Source organism: Schistocerca serialis, chromosome 8, assembly GCF_023864345.2.
Source record: "Schistocerca serialis cubense isolate TAMUIC-IGC-003099 chromosome 8, iqSchSeri2.2, whole genome shotgun sequence".
Lineage (NCBI taxonomy): Eukaryota > Metazoa > Arthropoda > Insecta > Orthoptera > Acrididae > Schistocerca > Schistocerca serialis.
Genome location: NC_064645.1, coordinates 581,095,345 through 581,109,740, shown reverse-complemented (window position 1 = coordinate 581,109,740; position 14,396 = coordinate 581,095,345). Strand labels below are relative to the sequence as shown.

The window sequence follows — 14,396 nt, the reverse complement described above, 5'->3', positions numbered from 1 at the left end:
GAGTAGGTATTAAAGTCCATGGAGAAGAAATAAAAATGTTGAGGTTCTGTCAGAGACTGCAAAGGACTTGGAAGAGCAGTTGAACGGAATGGACAGTGTCTTGAAAGGAGGGTATAAGATGAACATCAACAAAAGCAGCAGGCCGCGGTGGCCGTGCGGTTCTAGGCACTTCAGTTCGGAACCGCGTGACTGCTACGGTCGCAGGTTTAAATCCTGCCTCGGGCATGGATGTGTGTGATGTCCTTAGGTTAGTTAGGTTTAAGTAGTTCTAAGTTCTAGGGGACTTATGAAGTCAGATGTTGAGTCCCATAGTGCTCAGAGGCATTTGAACCATTTTTTTTAACAAAAGCAAAACGAGGATAATGGAATGTAGTCGAATTAAGTCGGGTGATGCTGAGAGAATTAGATTAGGAAATGGGACACTAGGTAGTAAATGAGTTTTGCTGTTTGGGGAGCAAAATAACTGATGATGGTCGAAGTAGAGAGGATATAAAATGTAGACTGGCAATGGCAAGAAAAGAGGTTTTGTAGAAGAGAAATTTGTTAACATCGAGTATAGATTTAAGTGTCAGGAAGTCGTTTCTGAAAGTATTTGTACGGAGCGTAGCCATGTATGGAAGTGAAACATGGACGATAAATAGTTTGGACAGGAAGAGAATAGAAGCCTTCGAAATGTGGTGCTACAGAAGAATGCTTAAGATTAGATGGGTAGATCACATAAGTAATGAGGAGGTATTGAATTGAATTGGGGAGAAGAGGAGCTTGTGGCACAAATTGACTAGAAGAAGGGATCGGTTGGTAGGACATGTTCTGAGACATCGAGGGATCATCAATTTAGTGTTGGAGGGCAGCGTGGAGGGTTAAAATCGTAGAGGGAGACCAAGAGACGAATACACTAAGCAGATTCAGAAGGATGTAGGTTGCAGTAGGTACTGGGAGATGAAGAAGCTTGCACAGGATAGAGTAGCATGGAGAACTGCATCAAAACAGTCTCAGGACTGAAGAGCACAACAACAACATTAACGGCAGATGGAGAATTCTCGTCCAGTACAAGTTGCAGGTGGAGAGTTGGGAGGGCGACCAGGGCGTACTGCACAGAGGCCGGCCGCCGCGCTGGGCCGCGCGGCTGGCAGCCGCTGCCGACGGGCCGGGGCAGGGCGCGGCGGGAGGCGCCATCGATCGTCGGCGGCGTCCTACGGGGGGGGGGGGGGGGCGGCGGGGGCGGCAGAGGCGCGGCTGCGGGCTGCGGGCCGCCACGGCCGCTTTGTGCGCCACCCCGCCCCCTGGCCCTCGGCCCGCGCCGTGCCCTCGCCTCACCCTCGCACTCACCCCTGCCCGGCACAGAAACACGGCTGCAGCGGGCTTTTTACAGCAGCCGGCAACACGTGCGACGCCCCGCCGCCAGATTACGGCTCGCGCCCGGGCGCGGCCGCTCGCCAGGTGGCCCACACCTCGCGCCGTCTCGCGCCGCCTGCCCGCTGCCCCGCGCTGAGCGACGGCAGCCGCCAGCAGCCCGCTGCCATACACACGTACCTGCATCTACTCATGCAAACACCTCAGTTAGGAAGTGGACCTAATTACACCGCTGGAAAGAAAATTAGTATACCTGAAAACATTCGTCGATTTTGATCCGATAAAGGGATATGCAAGGTCGGAGACAGTAGACGTACCGATAATGGTTTCAACAGATAGTGTGGTTGCATACCTACCAGAGTGCTGTCAGCGTCTATCGTTTAACAGGGGAGTGCTATGGGACCATTGCTTTTCTCAATATATATAAATGACCTAGTAGATAGTGTCGGAAGTTCCATGCGGCTTTTCGCGGATGATGCTGTAGTATACAGAGAAGTTGCGGCATTAGAAAATTGTAGCGAAATGCAGAAAGATCTACAGCGTATAGGCACTTGCTGCAGGGAGTGGCAACTGACCCTTAACATAGACAAATGTATTGTATTGCGAATACATAGAAAGAAGGATCCTTTATTGTATGATTATATGATAGCGGAACAAACACTGGTAGCAGTTACTTCCGTAAAATATCTGAGAGTATGCGTGCGGTACGATTTGGAGTGGAGTGATCATATAAAATTAATTGTTGGTAAGGCGGGTGCCAGGTTGCGAGTCATTGGGCGAGTCCTTAGAAAATGTAGTCCACCAACAAAGGAGGTGGCTGACAAAACACTCGTTCGACCTATACTTGAGTATTGCTCATCAGTGTGGGATCCGTACCAGATCGGGTTGACGGAGGAGATAGAGAAGATCCAAAGAAGAGCGGCGCGTTTCGTCACAGGCTTATTTGGTAAGCGTGACAACGTTACGGAGGTGTTTAGCAAACTCAAGTGGCAGACTCTGCAAGAGAGGCGCTCTGCATCGCGGTGTAGCTTGCTCGCCAGGTTTCGAGAGGGTGCGTTTCTGGATGAGGTATCCAATATATAGCTTCCCCCTACTTATACCTCCCGAGGAGATCACGAATGTAAAATTAGAGAGATTCGAGCGCGCACGGAGGCTTTCAGACAGTCGTTCTTCCCGCAAACCATACGCGACTGGAACAGAAAAGGGAGGTAATGACAGTGGCACGTAAAGTGCCCTCCGTTGGGTGGCTTGCTTACAAGGGAACCTCCCCATCGCAACCCCGTCACATTTAGTTATAAGTTGGCACTGTGGATAGGCCTGGAAAAACTGAACACAGATCAATCGAGAAAACAGGAAGAAGTTGTGTGGAACTATGAAAAAAATAAGCAAAATATACAAACTGAGTAGTCCATGCAACATCAAGGATAGTGTGAACTCAGGAGCGCCGTGGTCTTGTGGTTAGCGTGAGCAACTGCGGAACGAGAGGTTCTTGGTTCAAGCCTTCCCTCGAGTGAAAAGTTTACTTGCTTTACTTTCGCAAAGTTATGATCTCTCCGTTCGTTCATTGACGTCTCTGTTCACTGTCACAAGTTTAGTGTCTGTGTTTTGCGACCGCACCGCAACAGCGTGCAATTAGTAGACGAAAGGACGTGCCTCTGCAATGGGAACCGAAAAGATTTGATCGCAAGGTCATAGGTCAACCGGTTTCTCCACAGGAAACCACGTCTGATATATTCTACACGACACTGGTGATGGCATGTGCGTGACATGACAGGAATATGTTGTCGACCCACCTAACTTGTACACTTGGCGAGTGGGTAAAAATATTCTTCTACATTGCCCGATTTAGGTTTTATTGTGGATGTGATAATCACTCCCAAAAAAGTGATGAAAACATAAGAGTTTCTCACATAAACTGCAGCAAATGAATGCAACAGTTTCACAGTCGGCGCAGTTACCTCGCATCGGACGGATGGACGGACGGACAAATAATAATTGTCTGAAAATAAGAAATTAAACTTTTCACTCGAAGAAAGGCTCGAACCAAGGACCTCTCGTTCTGCAGCTGCTCACGCTAACCACGGGACCACGGCGCTCCTGAGTTCACACTGTCCTTGATGCTGCCTATCTTGCGCATGGACTACTCAGTTTGCATATTTTGCTTATTTTTTCCATAGATCCACACAACTTCTTCCTGTTTTCTCGATTGATCTGTGTCCAGTTTTTCAAGGCCTATCCACTGTGCCAACTTATAACTAAATCTGAGGGGGATGCGATGGGGAGGTTCCCTTGTTAGTATAAATGTAGATGTAGAATGCTCGCAGCCAGAAGGATCAGTGTGGTGTAGACGTGCGAAGCATGCAGGCAACCATGTCACACGGACGAACTCATGCTTAATACAGCCAGACTGTCGCAGAATGGTCCTTTCGGAGAACTGCCACGGAAATTGGAGGAGCTGGGCCAGCTGTGCAACGGTGCTGGTATCAGTGATCACGACAACATTCCCACACCCATTCTGGATGTCCTCACACCACAGACGCCCGCCAGGTAGGTCGTACTGTAAGAGCAACAGGACAACCGTACATGTACCACAGCACAGATAACAAGGCTTGTGAGCCCACCACTAACTGATGCGAACCTATTATCAGCAGTGGAACTATGGGCACACTCACACCTCTACATCTACATCTACATAGATACTCCGCTAACAACCAAACGGTGTTTTTCGGACGGCACTATTCCAGCCAAAGTCATATTTCCTTCCCTCTGTTCCAGTCGCGGAGCCGGCCGATGCGGCCGCGCGACTCTAGGCGCTTCAGTCCGGAACCGCGCGACAACTACTGTCGCAGGTTCGAATCCTGCCTCGGGCATGGATGTGTGTGATGTCCTTAGGCTAGTTAGGTTTAAGTAGTTCCAAGTTCTAGGGCACTGATGACCTCAGGAATTAAGTCCCATAGTACTCAGAGACATTTGAACCATTTGAGCCAGTCGCGGATCGCGCGAGGGAAAAACGACTCTCTGAACGCCTCAGTACGAGCATATTGGCGCTCATAGGAAGAAGAACAATACCAAAAATGCAACAGGAGCGTAATATGTAAGAAACTGTCTACGCAACCTGTAAGTACAGTTCAAAACATTACTACTTAATAGGAAATACCAACCACCAGAACTGTTTATAACCTATAGGCACAGTGACAAAAATGTAAATAAAATAGCTAACATATGTACATATTACAGGCCACTGATGATGCCTTGCAGAAAATAAAGGCGAAACGCGTATGGCACTAAAATTGTGTTTTATTCAGTTGCTGTCAGACGGTCCATAAGTGAAAATCATCAACATACCGTAGTATTACGCGCAACTGAGGAGGACAGGACCAAAAAATTGAAGATGTCAATACAGCTATGTCAAGCATTCCCTGTCAACGTGTACAACAGGTTCAAGAAAATACATCTGAGACTCCATAAGACGATACAGCATATAAAATTCAACAGAACATGCAAAAAGAACGATTTAATTCCAAGCTACATTAATGTAAAGGTTAAAAACAGTTCTACAGTGGCACAAAAGTCGAAATCATTTGCAGAACGATATTGGTTACTACATGAAATTAAGATGCTCTATTCGAAAAAACAGCACCTAAACATGATGCTCTATGAAACTCATCTAGAATTGGCAAAAAACGTAGGAAACGCCGCAGTTTTCATGGCACTAATAGAAAAAACTGAGCACAACACATACATAGCAATGAAACATTTACAAAACAAACATAAACACAAGATAATGAAACTAACAGTAAAAAAGACGCAAAAATACATTTACATTTTAAATGTGAAACCACATGAACACCAACACTCATTCCATCCACGCTTAGTTAACCTAACAGAGACAGAACTACACGAAAACGAAAAAATGCTCTTGGAAAAAGGTTTGAAACACTGCACCAATAGCAAGGTGAACAATCAATACATAGAAAATCTCATAGTAGAAACCGAACACATCCTTACACGTGAAGAACAACAAAATAATTGTGAAATAAACATAGGACTGACAAGAGAACTAGTAAAAGAAGAAATAAAAGGCATAATAAAACAAACACAGCAGACACACAATAAGAACAACCAAACAGAAGCAGCTACTATGAAAAGGTTAAAACAAAAGTTAACAAACAACAACGTATTAATAACAAGAGCAGACAAGGGAAATGTAACAGTACTCATGGATAAAGAGCAATACGTCACAAAAACCATGGAATACATAAACACCAACGCAATACAAAAACTGAAGTCAGATCCAACTACACGATTCCAGGCAAATGTGAAACGAACACTGAAAAACATTGAACACACACTCACAGACAAACAAAAATACTACTTAACACAGAAAAACCCACAAGCACCAACACTCCGCAGTCAACCGAAAGTACATAAAGACGGAATGCCAATGAGACCTGTTATCAACTTCAAGAAAGCCCCAACATACCGCATAGCCAAACACCTCCAAAAGTTAGTTACAAAACACTATAAAGTAGAAAACAACAGAACAGTGATAAACACAGGAAACCTAATAGAAAATATACAGAACATACAGGTACCACACACAGCATCACTGATTTCATTCGATATAGAAAATATGTATACCTCCATCCCTATCACAGAAACAATAGAAATCATAGAACAAAATCTCTCATCCCACAGCAACCTCACCACAGACGCAATAAAAGAAATAACAGATATGCTCAGGCTGACAACTGATCAAAACTACTTTCAGTTTGAGGAAGAATATTATCTACAAACTGATGGACTGCCCATGGGATCCCCAATATCAGGAACACTAGCAAACATTTTCATCAGTCACCTTGAAAATCAGATATTTGATAAGATAACCACAAATGAAAGTTTCAAAATCATATATTGGTACAGATACGTGGATGACATTATTTGTTTGGTAGACGAGCCAAGTGAAAAAATAGATGAACTCCATTCAGAAATAAACAAAGCTCATAAGAACATAAAATTCACACTTGAAAAAGAAAAAGAAAATCAAATAGATTTTCTTGACATTACAATTAAAAAAGAAAATGGAAAACATACATTTAACATCTTTAGAAAACCAACAGCCACGGACACAATAATACATTCCACATCCAACCACCCCCAAAGCCAGAAATTTGCAGCACTAAGACACATGTTACATAGATTAAACAGAATCCCACTCAGTAAGAGAAACTATGAACAAGAAATGAACACGATCATACAAATAGCTAGGAACAACGGGTATGACACACATGTGGTACACAGGCTCAATCAAAAAATAAAAACACAAATAAAAAACAAACACAACATTTCCACAATACAAAAGAACTCACAAGCTGAAAACTTACAAACACACTCAACAAACACACACAATGACAACACCAAACAGAAAAGAACCAGATGGTACACCATGACCTACACACATAAACTAACACACAGAGTTGCAAACATCCTAAAGAGATAGGGCTTCAAAATAGCATATAAGCCTGGGCAAACCCTTCAATCACACCTAAGCCAGCCAGCTACCAAGAAGGACAAATTCCAACAATCAGGAATATATAAACTTGAATGTCAAAGTTGTGATGCAGTATACATAGGCATGACATGCAGGAATTTTGAAACAAGATACAAAGAACATATCAGATGTTGGAAGTATGAAACAAACCATTCCACATTTGCAGAGCATTTAAAACACTACAACCATCATCCTACAAACATGGAACAAGAAATGAAAGTAATGAGAATAAGCAACCATGGCAAACATCTTATACAAATGCAAGAAAACTTCCACATCCAGAAAGCCATAGCAGAAAACAAACATGTGATAAATGAACAAACACATATCAGCACAGGCTCCTTACTACACTTAATAAAGGAAACGATAACATAAAAAAAAAAGTATATGACACCAAAATACACACACACACATAAACAGCCCCACCCCTCCAAAAAAAAAAAAAAAAAAAAAAATGCATAGCACCAAAATACAGATAGACACACATACAAAGCACAATATATATATATATATATATATATATATATATATATATATATATATATCACACCAAAACACACACACACATACACAGGACATAAACAAAAATAAATAATTAAATACAATAAAATATATGACACCAAAAAACACACACACAAACACACACACACACACACACACACACACACACACACACACACACACAAGCGCACACACAAATGCATACACGAACAGACCACAGATACTTCGATAGTTACACTCACAAGTTTGGCAGTAATATTCGATCTTTGGCAAAAACATTTGACAGTTGGCAACAGAAACCAAAACATTGCATTAAAAGCGTTCAGTGCATAGTGCTGTGGAATGCAGAAAAAACAGCATATTGGCGCTCATAGGAAGAAGAACAAGACCAAAAATGCAACAGGAGCGTAATATGTAAGAAACTGTCTACGCAACCTGTAAGTACAGTTCAAAACATTACTACTTAATAGGAAATACCAACCACCAGAACTGTTTATAACCTATAGGCACAGTGACAAAAATGTAAATAAAATAGCTAACATATGTACATATTACAGGCCAATGATGATGCCTTGCAGAAAATAAAGGCGAAACGCGTATGGCACTAAAATTGTATTTTATTCAGTTGCTGTCAGACGGTCCATAAGTGAAAATCATCAACATACCGTAGTATTACGCGCAACTGAGGAGGACAGGACCAAAAAATTGAAGATGTAATTATGTCACATTCCGAAAATACATAACTAAACACGCTTCAGTTAAACTGAAGTACTTAAATATTCCATGAGTTTAACGTAGGAAAGTTCTAAATCGACCTACTTCCTGTCAGCAGAAACCTTCTCTAGGACTTACGAACTGTACTCACCAACCGCTAGCTGCAGTGTGTCCTTCCTCCACCGGGCTGCGCCTAACTACCAGTGCAGCGGAAGCTACCAGAGGGGTAGGCTTCTGCCACCAACCTGACAGACAAATCAACGTCAGACTAAAAGGGGTAAACCTCTCTGTCCAAGTACTGGGATCCTAAGTTGGTCATCCTGTGCTACCCTACAAACGAGAAGCAAACATTATCTGCTCCTAGCAGACGACAACCAACTCAGCGTCCCCCACAAAAGAAACCCGAAACCACACGTAAAAACATTCATTCAGTCACATTCACGCACACATAAGGTGGGATGAAGGGAAAACGTAATAAATACAGGTCATGATTTCCTATGGAACATAAAAAAATCAAACATAATATCATTTAATAAGCTTTAGTTTGATTGCTCAGTCTTTCTGGGAGGATTAATGAATTAAACCGCAATCAGGCGGTGGACAGAATACGATGCACAGAATCCAGTGAGACAAGCGTCTTATGAAACGACTCTGCAGAGATGTTCTCTTCAAGAATCACAAGAGGGGCCGGCCGCGGTGGTCTAGCGGTTCTAGGTTCGCAGTCCGGAACCGCGCGACTGCTACGGTCGCAGGTTCGAATCCTGCCTCGGGCATGGATGTGTGTGATGTCCTTAGGTTAGTTAGGTTTGAGTAGTTCTAAGTTCTAGGGGACTGATGACCACAGATGTTAAGTCCCATAGTGCTCAGAACCATTTGAACCAATCACAAGAGGAGGAGATACACTTGGAAAAGGCCTGGTGCTACGGGAAGATTACAATTAGATAACATCATGGTCAGAGAGATTCCGAAATCAGATTCTGGATCGTAAGGCGTACCCAGGAGCAGATACAGACTCAGATCACAACGTAGTAGTTATGGAGAGTAGGCTGAAATTAAATAGATTAGTCAAGAAGAATCAATACGCAAAGTAGTGGGATACGGAAGTACTAAGGAATGACGAGATACCCTTGAAGTTCTCTAAGGCTGTAAATAAAGCTATAAAGAATAGTCTAGTTGGCAGTACAATTGAAGAGGAATGGACATCTCTAAAAAGGCAATCACAGAAGCTGGAAAGCAAAGCGTAGCTACTAAGAAAGTAACTCCAAAAACATTGGTAATATAATAACTACAGAAATTCAGGAATACAGAAATACAACTCGCTGAAGAATGAAATAAACAGGGATATGGCTGCATGAAAAATCTGAAGAAGTCGAGAAAGAAATGATAGTCGGAACGACTGACTCAGCATATAGAAAAGTCAAAAAACCTTCGGCGAAATTAAAAGCAAGGGTAGTAACATCAAGAGCGTAACCGGAATTCCATCGTTAAATGCATAGGAGGGAGCCGATAGGTGGAAAGAATACATTGAAAGCCTCTATAAGGGGGAACATTTCTCTGATGTGATAGAAGAGACAGGAGTCGATTTAGGAGAGAAGGGATCCAAGGGATCCAGAATTTAAAAGAGCTTTGGAGGACCTAAGATCAAATAAGGCAAAAGGGATCGATAACAGTTCATCAGAATTTCTAAAATCATTAGGGGAAGTGGCAACAAAACGACTATCCAAGTTGCTATGTAGAATGTATGAGTCTGGTGCCACAGAATCTGACTTTCGGAAAAATATCATCCACTAAATTCCTAAGACTGCAAGGGCTGACATGTGCTAGAATTATCGTACAATCAGCTTAACAACTCATGCATCCAAGTTGCTGAGCAGAATAATATAAGAAGAATGGAAAAGAAAATTGAGGATGTGTTAGATGACGATCAGTTTGGTTTTAGGAAAGAGGCGGTTGGCGGTTGATAATGGAAGCAAGAATAAAGAAAAATCAAGAGACTTTCATAGGATTTGTCGATCTAGAAAAAGCATTCGACAACTTAAAATGGTGCATTGTGCAAGATGTTAGGAACTCTGAGAAAAACAGGGGTAAGCAATAGTGAGAGACGGGTAATATACAGTATGAACAACAAACAAGAGAGAATGATGAGAGTTTACGACCGAGAACTAAGTGCTCCGATTCAAAAGGGTGTAAGACAGGAATGTAGTATTTGGCCTCTACTGTTCGCTCTGTACATTGAAGAAGCGATGACGCAAATAAAAGAAAGGTGCAGGAGTGGAATTAAAATTCAAGGTGAAAGGATATCAATGATACGATTCACTGATGAAATTGCTATCCTAAGTCAAAGTGAAGAAGAATTACATGATCTGCTGAATAGAATGGATAGTCTAATGGATACAGAAGATGGACTGAGAGTAAATCGAAGAAGGACGAACGTAAAGAGCAGTAGCAGAAATGGGCCGGCCGGAGGGGCCGAGCGGTTCTAGGTGCTACAGTTCGGAACCGCGCGACCCGCTATTGACGCAGGTTCGAATCCTGCCTCGGGCATGGATGTGTGTGATGTTCTTATGTTAGTTAGGTTTAAGTAGTTCTAAGTTCTAGGGGACTGATGACCTCAGCAGTTAAGTCCCATAGTGCTCAGAGCCATTTGAACCATTTTTGAGTAGCAGAAATGAGAATAGCGAGAAGCTTAACATCAGGATTCATGGTCACGAAATAGATTATGTCAAGGAATTCTACTGTCTCAGCCGGCCGCGGTTGCCGAGCGGTTCTAGGCGCTTCAGTCCGGAACCGCACTGCTGCTACGGTCGCAGGTTCGAATCCTGCCTACGGCATGGATGTGTGTGATGTCCTTAGGTTAGTTAGGTTTAAATAGTTCTAAGTTCTAGTGGGCTGATGACCTCAGATGTTAAGTCCCATAGTGCTTAGAGCCATTTGAATCGTTTGAATCTAGTGCCTAGGCAGCAAAATAACCAGTGACTGACAGGGCATGGAGGACATCAAAAGCAGACTAGCACTGCCAAAAAGGGCATTCCTGGCCAAGAGAAGTCTACTAGTGTCAAACATTGGCCTTAATTTGAGGAAAAAAAATTTTTTGTAGTGAAACATGGACTGTGGGAAGATCGCATCAGAAGAAAATCGAAGCATTTGAGATGTGGTGCTACAGACGAATGTTGAAAATTAGGCCGACTGATAAGGAATGAGGAGGTTCTGCACAGAATCGGAGAGGAAAGGAATATGTGGAAAACACTGAGAAGGAGAAGGTACAGGATGATAGGACATCTATTAAGACACGAGGGAGTGACTTCCATTGTACTAGAGGGAGATAGGAATACATCCACTAGATAACTAAGGAAGTAGGTTGAAAATGCTACTCTGAGATGAAGTGGTTGGTACAGGAGAGAAATTCGTGGCGAGCCGCATCACACCAGCTAGAAGGCTGCTTTAAAAAGAAAAAAGAAAAACAAAAAACAAAAAAAATAGTTATACATTTTTCTATGCGGAACCGATACAGTCAGTTTTAGGTCAAGAGGACTGAGTGTCTGACAGGTACACACCTCGTCGACAATATTCAGAGCACATCCAAGTATGCGGACTCACAATGTGAGCCTGGTGGTGTCGCATCATATTTATATACAGCCTAAAAATGGCTCTGAACACTATGGGACTTAACATCTGAGGTCATCAGTCCCCTAGAACCTACGAGGTGCATTCAAGTTCAAAGGCCTCCGATTTTTTTTCTAATTAACTACTCACCCGAAATCGATGAAACTGGCGTTACTTCTCGACGTAATCGCCCTGCAGACGTACACATTTTTCACAACGCTGACGCCATGATTCCATGGCAGCGGCGAAGGCTTCTTTAGGAGTCTGTTTTGACCACTGGAAAATCGCTGAGGCAATAGCAGCACGGCTGGTGAATGTGCGGCCACGGAGAGTGTCATTCATTGTTGGAAAAAGGCAAAAGTCACTAGGAGCCAGGTCAGGTGAGTAGGGAGCATGAGGAATCACTTCAAAGTTGTTATCATGAAGAAACTGTTGCGTAACGTTAGCTCGATGTGCGGGTACGTCATCTTGGTGAAACAGCACACGCGCAGCCCTTCCCGGACGTTTTTGTTGCAGTGCAGGAAGGAATTTGTTCTTCAAAACATTTTCGTAGGATGCACCTGTTACCGTAGTGCCCTTTGGAACGCAATGGGTAAGGATTACGCCCTCGTTGTCCCAGAACATGGACACCATCATTTTTTCATCACTGGCGGTTACTCGAAATTTTTTTGGTGGCGGTGAATCTGTGTGCTTCCATTGAACTGACTGGCGCTTTGATTCTGGATTGAAAAATGGCATCCATGTCTCATCCATTGTCACAACCGACGAAAAGAAAGTCCCATTCATGCTGTCGTTGCGCGTCAACATTGCTTGGCAACATGCCACACGAGCAGCCATGTGGTCGTCCGTCAACATTCGTGGCACCCACCTGGATGACACTTTTCGCATTTTCAGGTCGTCATGCAGGATTGTGTGCACAGAACCCACAGAAATGCCAACTCTGGAGGCGATCTGTTCAACAGTCATTCGGCGATCCCCCAAAACAATTCTCTCCACTTTCTCGATCATGTCGTCAGACCGGCTTGTGCGAACCCGAGGTTGTTTCGGTTTGTTGTCACATGATGTTCTGCCTTCATTAAACTGTCGCACCCACGAACCCACTTTCGACACATCCATAACTATCACCACATGTCTCCTTCAACTGTCGATGAATTTAAATTGGTTTCACACCACGCAAATTCAGAAAACGAAAGATTGCACGCTGTTCAAGTAAAGAAAACATCGCCATTTTTAGTATTTAAAACAGTTCTCATTCTCGCCGCTGGCGGTAAAATTCCATCTGCCGTATGGTGCTGCCATCTCTGGGACGTATTGACAATGAACGCAGCCTCATTTTAAAACAATGCGCATGCTTCCATCTCTTTCCAGTCCGGAGAAAAAAAATTGGAGGCCTTAGAACTTGAATGCACCTCGTAGAACTACTTAAACCTAACTAACCTAAGGACATCACACACATCCATGCCCGAGGCATGGTTGGACCCTGCGACCGTAGCGGTCGCGCGGTTCCGGACTGAAGCGCCTAGAACCGCTCGGCCACACCAGCCGGCATATACAGCCTAAAAAATACCTCAAAAAGTAATCTGTGACTCAGTATAGTGTAAAACTAGTTTTTGATAAGCAACACATTTTGAAGCGCATTTGCGTCCAGGAACGTATTAATGATCTTTATCTGGGTCACATCATTCTCGGATTAGTACAAATCGTCCCTAAAAAATCATTTTCCTAGCATGAACATGGCAATATTACTACTACCAGCAAACATGTTTTAGCCACCCGTCGCGTTTTATATACACACATAGGATGTGCGCATATAAACAATGGTTAGTGCCAAAACCTGCATTTTTTTCCCGGCCGGGTTGGGGATTTTTTCAGCCCGGGGACTGGGTGTTTGTGATGTCCTCATCATTTCATCATCATCATCATCATCATCATCATCATCATCATCCGTGACAGAGGCTGGATTGGGCTGTGAAAAACTTGGGAATTTGTACGGACGCTGAAGACTGCGCATTTGAGCTCCCCACAAACCAAACATCATCATCATTAAAACCAGAATTTTTGAGCATAGGCCAGAAACCACGTTTTCGTGTAATTGACACGCCTCGATGTATTCTGAATCCGCACTCATTAGTGCAGATGCACACTTACGTTCGACCTCGTGTGGGAATGTAAAATTGGCGAGCACGTAAGACATGGACGGGGGCTGTGGCAAGTTGTGGCGCTGAGTGGGAATATGGATCGGCTGAGGAGCGACGTAGCACACATTTTCACTCATCACCACTGATTTCGCGTAAAGCTCTGATGCAGTTGATATCATCACTTCCTTTCACTTCCTTTCCCTTCTCCCCACTCCGCCTCCAATTCACGTGGTATCAACTAATATGAGTAAAGCTCAGCATATATCACGATTTCCATTCAGTAAAAATTTTCTCACTTCCGTCCCTTAGAATTGTTAACTGTCGAGTTCTGCAAATAGTAGCGAAAACTGACAGGGGTGAAAATAAACGAGAGAGAAATAAGCAGCCCAGACAACGCCACTTCTCTTTGTCCACCAAACACAGTTAAAGGTTAAAATGTGTCTGAATTCCTAGGGATCAAACTGCTGAGGTCATGGGTCCCTAGACTTACGCAATATCCAAGATGCTACTCCAGGCGTTTGTAAAATGAATGTGCG

The 14,396-nt window shown here is 43.4% G+C and overlaps 1 protein-coding gene across 1 annotated transcript in view; it reads left to right on the top strand.

Annotated features, from left to right (window-relative positions):
• Window positions 1–1,029: 1,029 nt before the first annotated feature.
• LOC126417134 (translation initiation factor IF-2-like) overlaps window positions 1,030–14,396 on the top strand; it is a 69,960-nt gene continuing 56,593 nt past the window's right edge. The window contains exon 1 of the mRNA XM_050085031.1: window positions 1,030–1,584. Coding sequence (XP_049940988.1) covers window positions 1,030–1,584 — 555 coding nt within the window. The remainder of the gene's footprint in view (window positions 1,585–14,396) is intronic.